Source organism: Amblyomma maculatum, chromosome 1 (genome assembly GCF_055883805.1).
Source record: "Amblyomma maculatum isolate TAMU_Amacu chromosome 1, ASM5588380v1, whole genome shotgun sequence".
NCBI lineage: Eukaryota > Metazoa > Arthropoda > Arachnida > Ixodida > Ixodidae > Amblyomma > Amblyomma maculatum.
This window is the reverse complement of record NC_139344.1, coordinates 331,020,739-331,042,027: the sequence shown is the minus strand read 5'-3', so window position 1 is coordinate 331,042,027 and position 21,289 is coordinate 331,020,739. Positions and strand designations below refer to the sequence as shown.

Here is a 21,289-nt window from a genome sequence, read left to right as displayed (position 1 = left end):
ATTTTTTTTTTTTCAGAAAACGAGTTCTTGAGCTTTTTACGGTGTGTTTAAGTGTACATTCTAAGTAACCAAGCTCTACTTACAACTTTGCTAGTTGGTAATGAGGAAAACATAATTACAGGCTTAAAAGTTTGTGAAGCATGACTGGTAGGCTTTTCATACACATAATTCTTGCAAGACGGTTAAATATTTGTCTTTAAAAAATCATGGGGCGTGTAAAGCTTTCTGTTCATTTCTTTCATCTGAGCGTTCAATGATGAAAGCATCAGCATCGTATTCATCGCTACGCCCAACGCAAATCGATAGGACAGCCGTACAGTGCAAGCAACATGCTATTTGTTGCGCTGAAATGTTTCTTTTTTAAATCTAGCTACAGCACCGCAGAACATGTTAACTAAACTGTAGCTATACAGCAACCATTTGTTATATGAAAACGCGAGACAGATAAGACAAGCACCGAACTTCCATTAACATTTATCCTAGAATGAAAAACTTGGCAAACAGCAGTCACGCCCAGAGCTTTTCTAAATATTTTTCGTTTTTGTAGATTTTGCTAACTGTTACAACATCGAATTACGAACAGGACAGTGAACCAGCCTCTCTTCTTAGCATACGACACACCCTGGCATCCCACAATCACACTTAAACAACACACGCACACGCGCCAGCATGCAAAACACCGAATATAACATGCGAAACGCGTACCGCAACTGCATAACTGGTGAAACGATGCAGCTGTTTAACAAAATGAGCAAATAAGTAGGTATGGGACTGTCGACATCCCTAAAGGAGCATTGCTTTTTTTTTTTTTTTCTCATACTCCTCTCTCTCTGCACTCGTTCTTTTCTGTGTACTTTGAGGTACTCCTCTTGTTAGGCGGTGATGTTGGGGGCACCGTGCCGAGGCGGCGCCGATACAAACAGTGTCGAAGGCTCACGCACTCGTCTTCGAACCATGACGGGAGAGGGTAACGCATGCAAGTCTATAATGCGCTTAGGATGCGCTCACTCTGAGTAACGTGAGAACCGAGGCGAAAGTTACAAAGAGCACGCATTCGAAACACACAGTCGTCGCAACATTCTTGCAAATGCAGCACGCAATAAATAACTCACAAAGAAATAATGGCAACGAGCGCAGTGTAAGAAGGAAGGTAGGTCGTACAAAGGTGGAATAAATGTAGGCACGCGAAAGGGTGCGCTAAAGTATCATCTGGAAATGCCATCTATACACAGAGATGAGCGGGTCGAAACGCTGAGATACGTAAAACCTAGAGACCACTAATGAGCACAGGAGAGAAATTCCCCTAGCAGCGAGTTCAGTTTCAGCGTGGTGGTGTGTTGAAACGCCGAGATGAGGGCTGCCCAGGAGCAACACAAAAGGGACGGGAAACGTGGAAATAGTGGAAGTGGGGCGGGCCAGTATTGTTCTGAAGGCGTGCACACGTCTACATCACGACCTGTGCAGATCCACAGAGACGCTCGCGCGTTGGCGACGCTCAAAAGTCCGACGTGAAGGACGGCAGCGTGGAGATTCGGTAGTCTCCGCCGTTGCTGTCCACTTCGGGCGGCTTGTTGCCTTTCACGGGCATCGTGGAACTGCGGCACGATATGGCGAACTTGAGCTGCTTCATCATCTCTTTGCAAAGGGATACCTGGGAGGGAATATTAAACAAAAGAGATGACAACTTGTTTCTTACACCTGTAGCACTGCGTCTGCAGCGCTGAATATGATGTAGCACATGAATAAGGGATAAAACATTCTGAATTAAGCGATCAGGCAACAGTTATTTCCGTATAATTGTCTTTCAGCGCTCTATACTCCGCATATTTTCAGAGAATAAGAATCTTAGGTTGTTCCACAAAACATTAAACAAGGCACAAATTCCCGACTGTTGGATCAAAACCTTCCAAACACCGTCGTTAGCAACGGTAGGATATCAAAATTATTCTCTCTGTCATCTTCGGCTATGCAATGTGCAGGAATATAGAATCCATTCGCTGAAAATGTAGTTCCCTAACCTGACTTCATCTTTCATACAATATAGTGCCTGAAATTTGGCATAACCGTTGAAACGTTGAAACTACAAGAAAGTTCATGTCATTTGGTATAGCAATATCGCTTTGCTTGCGAAATGATTGAACCTTTAATTTTTTTAAAAGCTGTCTTGTTCTAAATGTAATTTTGGTTTGGTTTGATTTGGTTCTGAGGTTTAGCATCTAAAAGCCACTCAGGCTATGAGAGACAACTTAATGGAGGGCTCTGGAAATTTCGACCACCTGGGGTTCTTTAACGGGAACTGACATTGCACAGCACAGGGAGGCCTCTCGGTTTCGCCATTGGCAAAACGCAGCTACCGACGGTCGTGTTCGAACCCGTGTGTTCCGGTACAGTAGTCAGGGATCATAACCGAGGTAATTTTGTCGCTTCTGTGCATGCTACAAAATCAAAATTGGGTTTTCGCGCCAATTGCTCATAAAAGTGCAGACAAAAACAATTTAACCGATCCCACTAATAGCATATCTTTTCAGGCCGCTGAAGGTATTTGCTGACACCAAGTTACTTTGTAAGTGGCTGCATGACTTTCAATACTGTGAAACAATGTAATACATATTTAAGAAGACTGCCACATTCTTGCTGATGTTGTTGATGATGATGATGATGATGATGATGATGATAATAATAATAATAATAATAATAATAATAATAATAATAATAATAATAATAATAATAATAATAATAATAATAATAATAATAATAATAATAATAATAATAATAATAATAATAATTGTTTTATTTCTGCCTCAAAAGTACATTGACAGAGAAGGTGCAGAAAAATCAGTCAAAAATAGCTTAAGAAGGCCACAGCGCCCATTCGCAAAGCAGCAGCAAACAACTACTCATTCAGCCACTGATTGCCATATAATAATGTCTAGTAATTAACGACAGATGCCATATCAAATATTGCTTGTTAAATCTGAAACACAGTTGAAACTATCGCAGTTTTTTTACCCCGCCTAGTAGCCTTAGCATTGGGATACAGAGCGCGAGATCACGACATCGAATGCCCATAGCGGCATTAGTGCCTTAGCGAAGTGATGAAAGACTCAACGTTAGTGATCGTTAAAGAACAAAAGGCGAGAGAAACAGCCAGGAGCTCTGCGATTCAGCATGCCTGGAAAGTCTGAGTGGGTCTTCGGCACCTGAAAAAAGCTATTACGCGTATTTTTTTCACTTATGTATTATTTAAACCCCATACAAACAAAGAAAAAAAAAACATTCCATTGGGTGGCCTATGTACTCGTGAGGAGGAGAAAGTTACAGAAGAGGGGAGAATAACGAAGCCAAGAGCGTCGCATATATCTGGTTAAATGAAAACAAAATAAAGCAGTCTGAAGAGGTCTTAAATTGGGCAGAATTGGGTAGAATTGAAAGTATACAAAGCGTCAAGTTTTGAAAATCCCTCCCTATTTGCCTTATCCCTCACACACCAATAAATATTCATTGTTTATAACAAAAGATCCCATATTTCTGATTATTCACTACAGAAGTCTTGGGAGGATATGTTGAGAGAAGCCGAGAACACAGTTATTCTGATCCGTTCTTCCCTGGCTGCTAAGTAGTCTCGGGCTTTGAAGTCATGGTAGTTAACTCACAATAGCAGCTTCACTACTTTAGGAGACCTGGTTTCAGTCACAAGGACTGTTTCAAACTCTTCCCCTGATAGGCTGTGATAACCTTGGTTTGGTTTCACGCGGTTGCATGCCTAGTGTTGGGAGCGCCATTGTGTATGGCAGACTCACCGAGTCCTCCTTGGCCATCTTCTTGGCCTTGAAGAAGAACTCGATGACGGCCACGATGGAGGCGAGGCCGAGACCACCCAACAGGACGACAAACACGCCGCCCACATTGGCCAGGCTGAGCTCAGTGACGGCCGACGACTTCTTGGCGTCGTCGACGCACTTTCCGCCGCCCTTGCGCTCTTTCCACCACTTCTCTTTGAAGCTGTGCAGCTTGCCCGCTTCTTGCAGCTTCAGGATGCCACTAGACAAAATCTGCCGGTACGGTGACTCTGCGGGAAACAGCGAATTCGATGAGGGAGGTTAAAAAAAAATTACGAAGTGGGTGCTAACTTGCTTTCCCTTTTGAAGCAGCGCTGCAGTCAATTACAGTCAGGGACAAGCGTTTGCGGGAAGTGAGCTCATGGAAAAATATTTATTTCTCTGTGACTGAGCATACTCAGTGAATGAAATGTGCTGAACTACGAGGGGACATGCATGCCTCATTGAAAGCAAAAATATCACAGGAAAGACTAGCGAGGTAACAAAGAAATAAATGTTTTTCCACAAATCCGCATCCCGCAAACTTTTGTCCCTGACTGTACAATAAAGCTTGGTCACATTGAGCCCTTCGTAGGTGCATATTCACATGGAGAGCAAATTGATGGCAAACAAGGGCGCATGCGTTGAATAGCTATGCTTTAAAAGCGTGTTAAGTCGGCATGCTATAGAGTTATCGATTGTATCGCTATTACTATGCGTTTAAATACTACTGTTGCTTAGAACTGATCTAAATGTTTGGCTCATTTATGGTCATTACAAATGCACCTGGGAACACAAGGTACACATTTAGCTCACTCTGTGAGAAAAGCAGATTCAGGTCTCTTTAATGAGGCTGCCCCACCATACCCGGCCCTTAAATTCGTATTTTTACAGGTCTGATTTGTTTGTTTGTTTGTTTGTTGTGCTTAAGACAATACATAAGTAGTTCCAAGGGGCAGAAACAAAGGGCGATATCAATGATCGCCTGACTGGGCCAATGTCCCTGCAAACACTTCCAGCACAACACATAGCAATGACTGCATATAAAGCAAACTTACACATGAAGAGAGGAAATCTGTCGATTTCAAAGAAAATAAATAAGAGCAGCATTGAGACCAGCACTAGGTAATCAAATTGTACAAATATGTAACAACCTAAGTACAGAACAGATTGACAATATAACTTGAATAATGAAATACAAAAACCAATCAGTGGGTATATTTCACACAGTGGAAAATGATAAAATCACAGGATAACACTGAATAATGATATGCTATACGTCAGCAGCGTTATTTTACCAAAGCCTGTAGCTATGCTTACATATAATGCACAAAGTACTGCGCAATTTTCAGTGAACCGGGGTCATTAGACCATTTCTTGTTTTGTTTTCGCTTCTCTTCTTATCGTTTTCATTCTAGCCGCGTAAATATACAACTAGATAGCTGCGTATGCACCCCGAATCCTGGCCTATCCCACAATGTTCTTATGTGTCATCTGTTGTAGGGTCAACAACAAAGACGAGAAGACAATGCATAGAACTTAAGCTTGTTGCTTAAGTTCTATGCTCAAGCTGTTGCTTAAGCTCTTAACTGTTGCTTAAGCTTGTAGCTCTGCTCTGTCCTCGTCTTCCTTGTCCTTTCAAAATGCTGCGTTTTTCGTTGAGTTAATCAGCTGGGAAAACCAGGAAACATGGAAAGGCGCTACCGCATAAAGAGAGATCAAACTAAATTTAAATACTAGGGATTCAGAATCGACGGACCTCTGCATCCCATATTTTAGCGATAGTCATACGTATTGCTAAGCGTCCCTGTTAGAGTGATCACTAAGGAGTCATTTTGTTTTTAGAGCCCAGCTCTTTGGCGCCCGTTCCTGGGTTTCTGTATTTCATCATTTTAATTAATAAATTCGTATCTTATGGTACTGCAGGCCTTTTTATAAATTTTCTGAATTTCATGCTTTATAAACGCTTTAAGGCGCTGTCGATGGAGCAAATAACTTCAATATAAGAAAGCAAAAACAGTCAGCAAAGAATCAACCAATTTCTAGGATATAGTACCTCCGCACTTAAGAAATGTTTAAAAATGTCGCTGTGCTCTGGGTGAAATTCTAGGCGGAGTTTAAATGTCAATGACCATTAGATCTTATTCCGACTTGCTAGGTATTCAGCTTGACTAACATTACTTGCTTTAGAAAATAAAACGTGTTCGAGTAAAAAAAAGAAACATTTTTCATATACGACTCGGGTCTCAGAAGTTAGAAAATTTACCAGCTTTAATCTCTAATTGTATTTCCAAGGAATCACTACAAGTAAAGCTGACAGCAGAAGGGAAGCAGTAACCACAAGGGAGATGAGAGAATATATGCCTAGTGTGAATTAAAGCTGACATTGGGCTTTTACAAAATAACGGCTTGAGGGGCTAGTTGGTGCTGCGTAATACCCAGAAATGTGGCGCAACAAACACAAACACAAGCGAAGAGACACAACACACGCGCACACTACCAACTGTAATATGGATCTGAACACACTACACTGCACTGCATGTCTGTGCGTTTCCCCTCTTTTCCGGTCGGCGGCGGCGGGATAAAAGGAGCACAGTCATGTAGTGAGCTCCACTCTGATTGGCTGAGATTGCTTTATCTTTTGTAAGGACGCAAACTGCGAAACAGAAGATATGGATAGCTCACTTTGGGAAGCCAGTTTGTGGCGACAACAAGTACTGATAATTGTGCGTTGCAGTGCGTGCGACTCTTCAATGCTACATATGTACCGCTGGTCGGAAAAAAGGCCCTGTCGGCCGAATGCGACCGTCGGTTACATCTTTTCAGTAGCTGCACCTGCTTGCAACTCACGCGATAACGTGATGTAGTGTCAGAAGTGGGATATATTTCGCGGAGATAAACTGCCATAGTCAGGGCTTGGGATCTTTGCTATTGGATACGGCGGAAGGCATCGACAGAATATCCAAGGTATGTTCACTATTTAGTCATCACCTTGTTTCAAGGAACCCGTACATCGGAATGGGCGACTTCAAGACAACACTTCGAGATTACCGATTTGCTTCGGCCGTCAAGAGGTACGGACTTCGTTTTGTACTGTTGCGAGTAAATATATATATATATATATATATATTGTTACCTGGAAACGCGGTACCAAAGTGATGTGCTCACTGACGAAGACGACGACGACAAAGCGTTGAAAAAGAGGACGACGCACACAGAGCGGACACTGCACGGCTACTGAAGTCTCAGCGCCGAGTTCAGCCCATTGCAGTGCTGTTACATTAAGTGCATCCCCGTAACATCTTGGTGGAGGTCGCGGGTTCGACACAATCTGACGCTGGATCTCCGCAGTGGCCGTCACCTCGGAACCGTCACGATGACAACCGACGCGGCTCCATCTACCTCCGCAACCCCAACTGTCGTCGTAGCCCACCCCCGTGACCCTGGCTCATTCTGCGGTACAGATGAGGTCGACGTCGAGGACTGGCTTTCGCTTTATGAGCGTGTTAGCCAGCACAACAGGTGGGACGCCACGCTGATGCTGGCCAATGTCATCTTCTACCTTACTGGCACGGCACGCGTTTGGTTCGAAACGCATGAAGCAGAAATACCCTCCTGGGATATTTGCAAACAAAAACTCCGTGACCTGTTCGGAAAACCGGTTGGCCGTCAACTCGCCGCTAAGAGGGACCTCGCCAAACGTGCCCAGACATCTACCAAGCCTTATATTACGTATATACAAGACGTTCTGGCCCTCTGCCGAAAAGTTGATAAAGACATGCCAGAACCTGATAAGGTGGGGCACATCCTGAAAGGCATAGCCGACGATGCCTTCAATCTTCTACTCTGTCGGGACTGCACTACGGTTGACTCCGTTTTGCAGGTTTGTCGACATTTCGAGCAGGCCAAACACAGACGCATTGCACATCGCTTCGATCGGCTCCCCAACACTGCCCCTACCTCCACGTGCGAGGATCTGCCGACCCTAAGGCAACCTTCCAACACTGAAAATGTGACACGCATTGTGCGTCGTGAACTAGAAGCGCTCGCCCCTGCTGCATCCAACCCGCCCTCCTCGGACAGCAACCTAGCGACGATATCCCTCATTCAAGCCGTCGTTCGTCAAGAGGTTGCCAACTTTGGCGTCCCCTGTAGCCACACCGTAGAACAACACAGTTCGAGCTCCGTCCCTCCCATGGTCGCCACCGCTACACCCCGCAACACCTACGCGCCGCGCTACCGATACCACAATCCTGATGAGTGGCGCACCCCTGACGACAGGCCTATCTGTTTCACGTGCTCGCGTATTGGCCACATCGCTCGCCAGTGCCGCAGCCGCTGGACATCACCACCTCGACGTTTTCCTTACGTTGACCGCTACTCCAATTACGGTCACCCCCGTTTCACGCCTCGTTATGAGCCGCCCCGCACCGATACTACTCCGCCTCCTCCTGTGTCCAGTCGGTCTCCTTCCCCGCCAGCCCGCCGTTCCCGTTCACCTCTTCCTGGCCGCAGTTCCTCGCCGTCCTCTGCCGGCCGCTTCACGGGAAACTAGCCAATGCAGCTCCCGGAGGTGACGCTGCATTGGTACCCCGACCTGGAAATCCTCTACTGCCCATTTCTTCGCCCTGTAACCTCCTGTCCCTGTTCGTGGATGGTGTTCCCGTCTCTGCCCTCATTGACACTGGTGCCCAAGTTTCGATCATGAGCTCATCGTTTTGCCGCCGCCTCAAGAAAGTACAGACCCCCGCCGCTTCGCCCACCGTTCGTGTTGCCGATGGCAGTACTGCTGCCGTCACTGGGCAGTGCACTGCCCGAGTCACCCTTGCCGGTCATCACATCCCTGTTTTGTTCACTGTCCTCAACCAGTGCCCTCACAATGTGATCCTCGGCCTTGACTTTTTAACGGCCCACTCTGCCCTTATCGACTGCTCCAGCGGCCTTCTTCGTTTGGACCTACCTGTCTGCTCAGAACATCCTCCATCTGCACCCCGCCTTCGCTCCACTGAGTTCGCTCGCCTGCCCCCTGACTCTGCTGTTTACCTACCTCTGTCACCTTTCCCGCCTGTGCCTGACGGTGACTATCTTGCTTGCCCTATCACCGAAGTCTTTCTTGACCGCAACGTCGTTCTTCCTCATCTCATTGTACGCGTTACACAGAACAGCACCTACCTTCCTATCCTGAACTTCAGTCTGTCACCCCAAGTTCTTCCCGAAGGAATATCCCTTGCTACCTTGTCCCCTCTCACAGACTGCACCATTTGTGCACTCACTCCTGGTCCACATTCAAGCGTCCTTCCAACACCCGTACTCTCCACCACAATTACCGACCCTATTTCCGCAATGATTGCCTCTGACCTCAGCCCCGAACACGCTCAAGACCTGCGCAACCTTTTGTTATCCTTCTCCGACATTTTTTACTTTGCTGCCGGTTCTCTGGGCCAAACATCAGTTGTGACTCACCGCATTGACACCGGCGATGCAAAGCCTGTACATCGGAGGCCTTATCGTGTGTCCCTTTCTGAGCGCCAAGTCATCCAGCAGGAGGTCGACAAGATGTTGGGCAACGATATCATCGAACCTTCGAACAGCCCCTGGGCATCTCCTGTCGTGCTCGTTAGAAAGAAAGACGACAATTGGCGCTTTTGTGTCGACTATCGACATCTGAACAAGATTACAAGGAAAGATGTTTACCCGCTGCCGCGAATAGACGATGCCTTGGACTGTTTACATGGAGCCCGCTACTTTTCCTCCATCGACCTTCGTAGCGGCTACTGGCAGATCTCTGTTGACGAACAAGACCGCGAGAAGACAGCTTTTGTCACACCCGATGGACTTTACCAATTTAAGGTTATGCCTTTTGGACTTTGCAACGCCCCTGCTACGTTTGAACGCATGATGGACTCCTTACTCCGCGGCTTCAAATGGACGACTTGTCTATGTTACTTGGATGACGTGATTGTCTTCTCGCCCTCGTTCGAAAGCCATCTTAGTCGCCTTTCTTCCATCTTGGCACTTTTCCGCCGTGCTGGACTTCAACTGAACTCAAAGAAGTGCAGTTTTGGTCGCCGCGAACTTAAAGTGCTTGGCCATTTGGTGAATGCCACCGGCGTGCAACCCGATCCCGACAAAGTTCGCGCTGTCAGTACGTTTCCATGTCCCCGTTCACCCCGTGATGTCCGCAGCTTTATAGGACTGTGTTCTTATTTTCGCCGGTTTGTCCCAAACTTTGCCGCTGTTGCTCGTCCTCTCACCAACCTGCTGAAGAAAGGCGTTCCTTTCTCATGGGGACCAGAACAGGCTAACGCATTCTCCACCCTCATCGCTATTCTCACCAATCCTCCTGTGTTGGCCCATTTCAACCCGTCTGCCCCGACGGAACTTCGCACCGACGCCAGTGGCCACGGGATTGGTGCCATTCTTGCACAGCGACAACGCGGCCAACATTGCGTTATTGCCTACGCCAGTCGTCTCCTGTCATCAGCAGAACAGAACTATTCTATTACGGAACGGGAGTGCCTGGCTCTCGTTTGGGCCGTTGGAAAATTCAGACCCTATTTGTTTGGCCGACCCTTCACTGTAATTACCGATCACCACGCCTTATGTTGGCTCTCTTCCCTGAAGGATCCTGCTGGCCGCCTCGGCCGCTGGGCACTGCGCTTGCAGGAGTATACCTTTTCCGTTGTATACAAATCCGGTCGGCTTCACCAGGATGCAGACTGTCTGTCCCGTTATCCCGTCGATCCCCCTTCCTCTACTGACCATGAGTCGGACCCCTGGGTCTTCTCTATATCGGACTTTTCCCACATAGCCGACGAACAGCGGTTGGACCCAACCCTCAGTTCTCTTATCGACCGCCTCCGCACACACAGCCGTGACTCTTCCCTCGCCCTGTTCTTCCTTCATGGGAATACGCTATATCGCCGCAACGTGCGACCTGATGGTGCTGAGCACTTGCTGGTCGTTCCCCAACACCTACGCTCCGCCGTTCTCGAACAAATGCACGACGCTCCTACAGCTGGTCATCTTGGCCTCTCACGCACATACGACCGCGTGCGCCGGCGTTTCTTTTGGCCTGGACTCTACCGCTCTGTCCAACGTTATGTAGCCGCTTGCGACCTCTGTCAACGCCGGAAGAAACCCCCTGTGCTACCACCTGGACACCTGCAGCCGATTGCTTTCCCGACTGAGCCATTTTCTCGTGTTGGCCTTGACCTTCTAGGGCCCTTCCCCGAGTCCTTGTCGGGAAACAAATGGATCGCTGTGGCCACCGATTATGCCACGCGGTACGTGATCACTCGCGCCATTCCAACCAGCTGCGCCACAGACGTTGCTGACTTCCTTTTGTACGACGTCATACTACACCATGGTGCTCCCCGTCAACTCCTTACCGACCGTGGCCGCTGTTTCCTTTCCCGAGTTGTTGAGGAAATACTTCGTTCTTGCTCCGTTCGGCACAAGTTCACCACTGCGTATCACCCTCAGACGAACGGCCTTACGGAGCGTCTTAACCGCACACTCACCGACATGCTCGCAATGTACGTATCCGACAGTCATCGCGACTGGGATATTAGTCTGCCATTTGTCACCTTTGCATATAACTCTTAGCGTCATGACACTGCTGGGTACTCTCCATTCTATCTTCTCTTTGAAAGAGACCCCTTACTGCCCTTCGACACTTTGCTCTCCGCCGCTAGCCCCGTCACAACCTATGCCCGCGATACCATCACCCGAGCCGACGCTGCTCGCCAGATTGCTCGTCAGAATCTCACCATGTCTCAAGAAACTCAAAAACGCCGCTACGACGCTCACCACCGCGAATGTGCACTACCCTCCCGGATCTCTGGTGTTGCTCTGGCTTCCGTGCCGTCGTGTGGGGTTGTGTCAAAAACTTCTGCCCCACTACACAGGTCCTTACCGTGTACTACGCCCAGTGACCGACGTTACCTATGAGATTTCACCGCTCCACCCAAAGTCACCGACTGCTACACCCACTTCCGAAATCGTACATGTCGCCCGCCTAAAGCCATATTACTCCCCCTCCACATCGCACGCGTAATACGCACCGGGACGTTGCTTTTTGCCGAGGGGGGTAGTGTTACCTGGAAACGCGGTACCAAAGTGATGTGCTCACTGACGAAGACGACGACGACAAAGCGTTGAAAAAGAGGACGACGCACACAGAGTGGACACTGCACGGCTACTGTAGTCTCAGCGCCGAGTTCAGCCCATCGCAGTGCTGTTACATTAAGTGCATCCCCGTAACAATATATATATTAACACACGTGACTGGCGAACAGAACTGTGATATCGCACGACGCGGCGCTACGATTCACATACATGCCTATCGACCAGCTCCCATTTGCGCAGCACGGGGGGTGACGGCAGAAAGTGAGTAACCTTTATCAGGCATGCCACTACCTCAGCGTCGAAGTGCAGGTCTTATGTGACTTTACACGGTAATGTTTTCTTTAGCTTGGTCATCATGAGCAACGATGGCTTCTTGTTTGTTACTTTTAGGTCCGTAAAAAAGGAAAGACGACGGGACAGAGAAATTTTGCTGGGTCTTGACAGTTCGCTTAACGCCTCTAATACTTCAGAATGGAAACGGCCCTGCACTCTCGTTATCGGCGTCCTCGTCACCAGAAGCGCCACGTGCTGCCATTCCAGCGATCCAGTGATCCGTCGACTGCACTATGGGCAAAGCACCAAGTTTAATATTCGTCTCTTTTTAGTTTTCATAAGAAGCAAACTACGATGTGGGTAAAGAAACCTTTAGCAAGCACTTCGCGGCAGCCTGAAGCCTGGCTACCGAAAGCGCGTTTTAGCAGATATATTCAGGGGGCGGATGAATCGGTCGACCAGTTATCTCCGCACTGCCTACTCTTAGTAATGATGCGACTACAGCACAGTAAAGAACGCATGATCCGAGACCGCCTTCTGTATGTGGACTTCTTAGAGACACTAAGTATGCTCAAGCCCGACACATGCCAGCATTCCGACAAACTGCTGCCTCATAAAGCAGTGGTTTGCCGTCAAAAGGCAGTCACAGATGCAACGACAGGCTTGAGGCGGCTTTTCCATCACATCGGTCGGGATCCTCGACCCCGTGTACAAAACCCGCCAGCTTCAAGGAGAGGACAGTCCAGCGAGCCAGCGCTGTGAAGGACAATTAATCAGTCAAGCCAAACTGTCCTGCTAGTGCTCCAGTACTACTTGCAGACAAGGACAGCTAAGTGTCACCACTGTGGCTGCTAGAACATTCTGCTGCTGTGTGCCTCAAGAAAGCCGACCGATCGTTCAAAGGTACGAATTTTGTCTGTGCAGAAAGGCAGTGATGCGTACTCTGTTCGTTTGGTTACCAACTCAGCTTCAACTCTTTATCTATCCAGGTTCCACACAATGATATGCCAGTCTTTGGCGCAGTACACTCGGGTGCGCAAATCTCTGCGGTACCGTTTGCGTTCCCAGGCCTACCCTTTAATGCGGAAAATTTAGATGTAGCCCAAACAATCCTAGGCAAGATAACGCTGCGGGTCTTGGCAAACTTCAAAGCGACTATCCAGCGAAAGTGTTAGATCAGTTTGTGTACGCTTCTGACCACTAGGGGAAATTAAGTTTTCCGACTCTTTCAGTTCAAAAGATTCAGTCGAGGTAGTTTTACTGGCAGCCACTGCGGGAACGTACAAATCAAATTGATAGCCGACACGGTTCCTTTCGCTGTTAAGTGGCGCATCGCTTGCCACTGGGTTTATTAAAGGAGCCACTTAAGTAAGCGGGAGCTAGACCGAATGGAGCAGCAGCGCTTGTGTTTGCGTTCTTCTCGTCTCGTCCTTGTTACTGCTGCGCTGCAATCTCCAGTACGGCATGGTGTGGTTAGGAAAGTTGATGAACCGAAGGAATTTCGCGTAGGCATAGTTCTTGTTCTGAAGCTGTTTAGCAAAGCTCGTATTTGCCACTCGAGTTAACGTAGCAAAACAAGTGCGCGCCGAGAGCGTTTATTCAACCCACAGTTGACGACACTCAGACTCGGTCAGCCGAGTGGTGCAGCCGTGTTCTCGTAACTTGATGAACATTTCAGCATTTATCAAATTACGCTTTAACTGAAAGTCAAAATTTCACGATCTTAATTATGCTATTCGGAAGGTATTTTTTTTCCAGCTTGTTCCGCTTGGCATAATGTCAGTTCCTGAAGAAAGTGCTGCATATATTGGAAAATGCCCTTGATGTCATTGGCGAGGTGAAGGACGTGTAAATATTCGGTTCAAGCAGAGTCGTCTGCAGGGAACTATTGCGAAAAACTTTGGTTTTCAACAAGGATGTCTTCGGCTTCACGAAGACAACGTGTTTTGACAGTGTGCCGAGTCGCGATGGTGTAAAGCCAGGCCTGTAAAATGTGCGTTTCATTAAAGGACAGGTTATTCTGGCGATTGCTTCAGAGGTGAGGATGCTACTTGACTGGCCAATAATCTGACTAGGTTCACAAAATTCTTGTCTTCAAAAATGAAGGCTTCACTTTTGGAAATTAAAACAGCAGCCACAGGACAAAGGGAGGCGACGACAATGAGCGGTACGTGCAACAGTTGCAAGTACCGCCTTTTGTCGTCGCCTCCCTCTGTCCTGTGTCTGCTGCGGTTTTAATTTTCAAATTTTCACCAACTGGCCTACATACCCACCCTGCTTAAAGAAAAGGCTTTGCGTTAGTTGCATAAGCCCGTTCTGAAATACATGAAATGGAAGGGGGGGGGGGGGGAGGGGGGGCAACACAAGAGCAAGCCTTAACCTATATCAGGGACATTATTTGCACACTGAGGTTAGTGGGAAACTACGATACTTTCTACCGATGCATCATCTTACGTGTTAGGTGCTGCGTTGTTTCGGGGTCAACGTAACAATCAGCGCCGTCCTGTAACTTTCGCATCAAGGTAATTGACCTTAATTGAATCTCGAATGCACCTATACTGGCAACATGGATCCTAAGACTCCCGTCACACCGCTTGGAAAGTATCTTATTGACAAATTACTGCCTCCAATGCAACGCTTTCGCATGGAGCTAATCAGTGTCATTAACTATGGTAGTTAAGGCTAAATTTGCTTATTTGAAAGGCGAGTTAACCAGCAAAAATAAAAGCAGCCGGCAATGCAAAAGTGCGTACTTTTCTTGGTGACGATACCGTATCCTTTGTTGTCTAAAAGGCCGCCGATCTGGGTGAGATTGCAGTCGCGCTCAATGATGTACTCAATAGAAGCGGACTCCATGAGGAAGGCATAGTCTCCCGCCTTGACGCGGTTAACACCGTCAGTCGACGTCTCCATGTAGACTTCTGCCTCGTGGTCCAGCATGTACTTGTGCATCTTCTTGTATGTGGGGATCTTGGACTCCTGTAATGGAAGAAAGGAAGCATTAAGAAAATTAAAACATGTTTTTTTCGAAGGAGAAGGCAAATAAAAATGGTTATGAACGAGAACCGCCAGAAATGCCATTGTTTACTGTAGTTCTAGTGTAACTACGTCGCCGCGGGAAAATAGTGATGACTTAACAAGTTAGCTTATGACAAGCAAAATCATCTGGAAAAACGCAAAGCAGTTATGTTGAGCAGAGCAGAGCAGCGCAAGTCCAGCATTGGTCCATGTATCTGTCATCCCAACGCAGACAGGAAAATGCGAATCAAGTTTCATCCCGTCTTCATCAGCACCACTGTGTGGCGCCATCTTCGCCGTGAGATCCCGCTGAATGGCCATTTCCGCTGCATGTCAGGATTCGAAGGCATTAGGCATCATCATGTATCACAGTCTAAGACATTACCAATTTCTATTCAGCGGCAAACACTACCACAATTTGCCGATTTAGGGGAGCTGAAAATTCCAAGGTTCTAACCCGTTATATGAGCTTTCCTCCTGACGTCAAACTACACACCGCAAAGAACACTTCACAATACATTTCTGCAGTACCTCTCGGTGTTTCAGTAAGATGGGTGCATGTTTGGTTGACCGCTACGTAACCTCCTATTATCGAAAGTCATACGCGCTGAGGTTCTGCACTTCCACACTGAAAAAAAGTGACAACTTTAGACAGACTATACGTTGCCGCAGAAAAAATAAAGTATAAGAACGAGTGCCACTAACATAGACAACTGTATTCTGTAATAGGAGTGAGTAATATAGAAGGGGTAATATCTGGTGTACAAAGTAGAAGCATTTTGCACTAGAAAGCCAGAGACTTCTCTCCCTTGGCTTAGAAACTGGACAAAATTGTAATTTCGATACTCTAGTATAAGCACTAATGCGGAGATAGCCATTGTGACGACGGCACCCGAATTTATTACGGGATTTTAGGGGCTATTGTAAAAAGTTATGGCTGCTGTCTTTGACCCAAAGCAGGGCGGAACCTTCCAAGCGAGTGTGTCAGAACACATCTTTGAGGCGAGCGTGTTAAACAATGAAGAAGGCAGGTGATGGTTTGGGCGCTACTTCAGGGCTCACTTTGGGGGCAGTCAGTAGGTTGAATGGCAAATATAAAAGCGATGCTTCAGTACGAAGTCGTACCGAAGTCCAGAAAAAGCGGCTTTTGACAGCTAAGCAATTTTATACAAACACAAGGAATTAGGAGTAGCTGCCTTCATTTCTTGCATCAACAGCAGTGAGAAAACTAGCATAAAACGTAAGCGGTGATTCAACTGATGCTTACATTGAAGAACGCCCGTGTGCTGCCCGAGCGGAGGCAGCCGTACTTGATCTTGTTCTGCTTTGCCAAGTCCTCGGCGTTTTCGATTGGATAGACAGTCTTCTCGACTGTCAGGAAGGCGGCCAGGTTGGCCGTGTACGATGATATCATGATGAGCGTGAAGAAATACCATATGCCCGCCACTGTTCGAGTTGACATAGCTCTGCACAAGAAAAGCGAACCAGACGTCAGAAACAGTTTATTGTATGCAACAGGTGTCATGTACGCATGCATTCCTAGACCGAAGGATTTTGGCGTGAGTGAACTTTTCGATACGGATAGTTACGCTGGTGAATACGCGTAATTAAAGTCTGACTTATTACTACGGTAAAGCAGTACCCCATAGCCAGAAAGAAGCTACAGCGTTTTGCGTAAGAATGAGGAAACCTTTAATGCTTTAAATTGACAGTATTTAATGCAGTTCAGAGATGTTTAGGCTTGCAAATAATTTCAGGCCAATACTACGAACTAGTTTCTGTTTCGCGCAGTCGGCTTTTGAAGTTTATACACAATTAAGCGTTATTCGCATATCCCTTATGCGCGCTGGGACAAAGCCTGCTTGTAAAACCTTCAGAACACGAATGCGCTGTACGAAGTGTAAGAGTTCTGTAACGATGATTTCTACAGGGGAGAAAAAGAGGAAAAAACCTGTTGACCAGGGAGCCATATCATCACATCTAATTCCTATTGTTTCTTGTCTAAAGATTCTTGAAGAGTCCTTCTTAATGTTCAGATTCCTAATCTCCTCTCTGGTAGTGTTTTCTATTTGTTACTCATTGTCTTTGTTTATACGCTTGTGGTTTCAATCGCCTATCGCTTCACTATTCAATGCAACCCCTTGGAGCTGACCATCTAACCCACAGAACGAACTTTAAATGTCAACCCCGGCGCATTTTTGACCTCTTCAAATTTTACTGAAAATTTCACGGCAAGTTATTCGCAGTCTTCCGGTCCTCTGCGCCATATTTGAGGCGGGTAACATTCTGCATGTCACGCGAATATAGAACTTCCCATTTTGTTGCCTCAAGCTGAGAGATTTGTATGGACAACCTTACATTTTTATTTCACTGGACTCACCACCGTCGAATTTGCTCTGATTCTGCTGAAGGACAATATTTCTACCTTATTTTGCTAACTTCGGAAAAATAAATAGTGCACTAAGTTGTCCCTAACAGTCTCCAGTTAAACCCAGCAAGGCGCACACTAATGGCTTTAGGACGGTATCTGTGACGTGAATGGACGGTCTGTCCTGATGTCATCGCTTTGTGGGAACAGAGTTTCAGGGTCGGTTTCCTGGTTCTTGCTGTATTAATACATTTTTTCTCGGTATTCTTGAAACCAGATTCTGTACCGGAAAAAAGAATCTTTAATGAATGCAATTTGATTACGAACTCAAATAGGTTGAAAATACTCCCAGAGCTGGTCTAAAAGCACCGCGCACATTTTATTTGTTTGCTTCCTTGTTTGTTTGTTGGTCTGCTTCGCGGTTGGGACCTTTGTGTAGCATTTAAACATACAAGTTTCTTATTCAGGGAGACGTATTAAGCTAATCCTTAAAAATAAGCTATGCAGTGTAAAACGCCTTTTATCTGCAAGCTGAATAGGCTGTAACAAGCAACCTTATGAGGGAGAGGCTTATAGATAGTTGCAGCAAATGGTGAAACATTCTTTAGAAGTCCCCGCAGGGGGCACCTGTTAAAGCAGGTGTTTGTGTGTTTTGTGCGACACCACGGACCCCGAGCACCCACGCTTAGCCGTGCGTGGCATCGCCGTGTATGGGGAAAAGGGGATCCTGGTGGTTGAGCCGATGCCGAGTGTTTGGACCTTTAAGGCCCCTCGGCGGAGGCAACACACCACTTTGGCCCACGCTTCCCACAGACGGCACCTCCGGGCTGACCCACCCGGGGGAAATCGGCAGTCGCCTTTTCCTGTCCTCCACTTCATCTTTCACTTTCCTATCTCTTTTCTCAGCACTGTCCTGTCTCCTCCTCATTTCTTGTTTTTCCTTTTTTCTTGGCGGCGAGGGTTAACCTTGTGTGGAGTAGCTACCCTGAGTTGCCCATATTTGGTTATAGTGGCGGTGTACTGCTGGCGTGGGCAGGACTTCTTTCAAGTTCCTGTCCCGTCCCCTCGTTGGGCTCCATGGTGGGTGGCAGGCACAACTACCGAAAACACAAACCCTTTCATGGATTCTTTCTCCCAAACAAATGATCGCCCTCCAAGCAAACGAGGGCGGACCGATGCTACAAGCCATTTCTTTGCGAAAACAAAAGAGACTTTCCCAAAGTTCCATGTCATACATAGCGAAGAGCTAGAAAAACCCGCTCGAAAAATATCCCCTTTCATAGTGTCAAAGTGTCTCACTAAAGACCTGGGCCCTGGATACAAAGTATCAAAACTTGCAAATGGTGACCTCTTGCTAGAAGTACAAACTAAGTGCCAGTCCTCCAACCTGAAAAACATTGTGTCGCTTGGGGACATCCCCGTCGTCATCACTCCCCACCGATCCTTGAACATTGTAAAAGGAGTAATATCTGAGATAGAGTTCATTGCTCTCACTGAAGATGAAATGGCAGAAGGACTAGCAGACCAAAACGTCATAGCGGTTCACAGAATAAAAATCCGAAAGGATAACAAGGAGATCCCTACAAAACATCTGGTTCTGACTTTCAATAGCTGCACCCTCCCAGAGTCAATTGAAGTTGGATACATCAAAATAAACGTCCGACCGTACATCCCAAATCCGAGGAGATGCTTCAACTGCCAGAAATACGGCCATGGTTCGCAAAGTTGCCGTGGCCGCAGAACTTGTGCGAAATGTGCTGCGAACGACCACAACTCTGATAACTGCACCGCAGACCCACGCTGTGCAAACTATGAGGGGGATCACCCCGCATACTCTCGATCCTGCCAAAAATGGAAAGAAGAAAAGCAGATCATAACACTAAAAACAACAAAGAACATCACATACAAAGAGGCACGTACCCAGTACAACAAAACCAAGAACACTTTTCAGTTCACAGCGAAACCAAATCTCGCCGATGTGGTGCGACAGGGCGGGGCACCACAACGGCCTTCGGCACCTACCCAGACCTCAAACGAGGCTGAGGTAGTGCCATCCCCTGCCCTGGTGGAAGCAGCTCCCGCTCCTCCACCACCCCCAAAACAGGCTACGCGTCCCTCAGGGTCGGCGGGCCACAAGACCTCTGCCCACGAGGCAAGGTCTAAAAATAAGGAACACGTGCCTCTGGCACGTTCGTCCAGCACCTCAGACGAGGTAATGGACATAGGCCAGGACAGCTCTTTGCCGTCTTCGTCACAGAGACGGCGGAGCTCCTTGGAACGAACAAAAACAGACAAGGCCCGAATCACGGGCCCTGGAAAAAACTTAACTTAATCTCCAAGCTTTCAACAAAAAAAGATGGCATTCCTGGTACAGTGGAACTGTAGAGGACTTCTAAAGAATATTAATGACATAAAAGACATTCTAGATACAGTCTCGCCAGTTGCACTGTGCGTACAGGAAACAAATTTAGGTTGCATGCACTCGAATATACTGAAAAAATATCAAGTCTTCCGTCGAGATCGAGAGCAAGCAAGCAGGCTTTCGGGTGGTGCGGCCATCATATTGCAAAGTGGAGTTCCAGCTCAAGAACTGAAATTAAACACTCCCTTAGAAGCTGTAGCAGCCAGAATAATTGCCTTTAAAACTCTTACGGTGTGTTCTGTCTATATTCAACCAAATCTTAAAATAACACTCCATGATCTAGAAAACCTTTTTTGCCAGCTACCAGAGCCCTACCTAGTAGTAGGAGATTTTAATGCACACTCTCCTTTGTGGGGAAGTGAAAAAAGTGATACACGTGGACAGCTTATCGAGGATTTTATTCTTAGTTCAGACATTTGCTTATTGAACTCCTGTGAGCCCACGTACTGTTCACCAAGGACAGGAAAAATGAGTTTTTTAGATTTGGCTTTTAGTTCACCTTCCCTTTTTAATGATTTTAAATGGGATGTTCTGAACAACCCGTATAGTAGCGACCACCTGCCAGCAATAATCAGCTTATCATCCTCACCATCACTCATGCCGACCAAACCGAAACGGTGGAAACTTCACTTAGCAGATTGGGAGCTTTTTAAAGTAGAGGCGAATCTAGGAGCAGTTTTTACAGATGCCCTTAGTGTCGACAGAATAAATGAGTTGTTCACGACTTGCATTATCACTGCCGCTCACCTCGCCATTCCACAGTCCTTAGGTGTGGTGCGACAAAAACACAAGACGTGGTGGTCTCGGGAATGTAAGGAGGCCAAAAAGCGACAAAATAAAGCATGGGGTGTTTTCCGAAGGTACCCTACACACGAAAATCTTACAGCTTTTAAAAAGGCCAAAGCTAAAGCTCGATACATCCGTCGCAACTCTGAAAAAGAATCCTGGCAGAAGTATGTCACTTCAATAAATAGCTCAATGACGTCTAAAAAAATGTGGGAACAAGTTCGTAAACTCAGTGGAAACTTTTCACCGTTTACAATTCCCATCCTCACAGCCCCTGGTGTTCAGACTAGCATAGAAGAACAGGCCAATATACTAGGCGAACATTTCGCACACGTTTCAAGTTCGTCACACTACACAGAAACATTCCTAAAATACAAAAATATAGCTGAGAAACAAAAACTCACAACAAGTGGTGGCAGAAATGAATCATATAATAGTTTTATTACACTCCAAGAAGTAAAGAACGTCCTTGCT

At 46.8% G+C, this 21,289-nt stretch overlaps 1 protein-coding gene across 1 annotated transcript in view; it reads right to left on the bottom strand.

Annotated features, from left to right (window-relative positions):
* Positions 1-834: 834 nt before the first annotated feature.
* LOC146207421 (glutamate receptor ionotropic, kainate 2-like) overlaps positions 835-21,289 on the bottom strand; it is a 73,522-nt gene continuing 53,067 nt past the window's right edge. Inside the window, exons 10-13 of the mRNA XM_084587241.1 lie at positions 16,507-16,705; positions 14,975-15,200; positions 3,801-4,069; positions 835-1,651 (exon numbers count right to left, since the gene is read on the bottom strand). Of these exons, the coding sequence (XP_084443367.1) occupies positions 1,496-1,651; positions 3,801-4,069; positions 14,975-15,200; positions 16,507-16,705 (850 nt within the window). The 3' untranslated portion in view covers positions 835-1,495. The remainder of the gene's footprint in view (positions 1,652-3,800; positions 4,070-14,974; positions 15,201-16,506; positions 16,706-21,289) is intronic.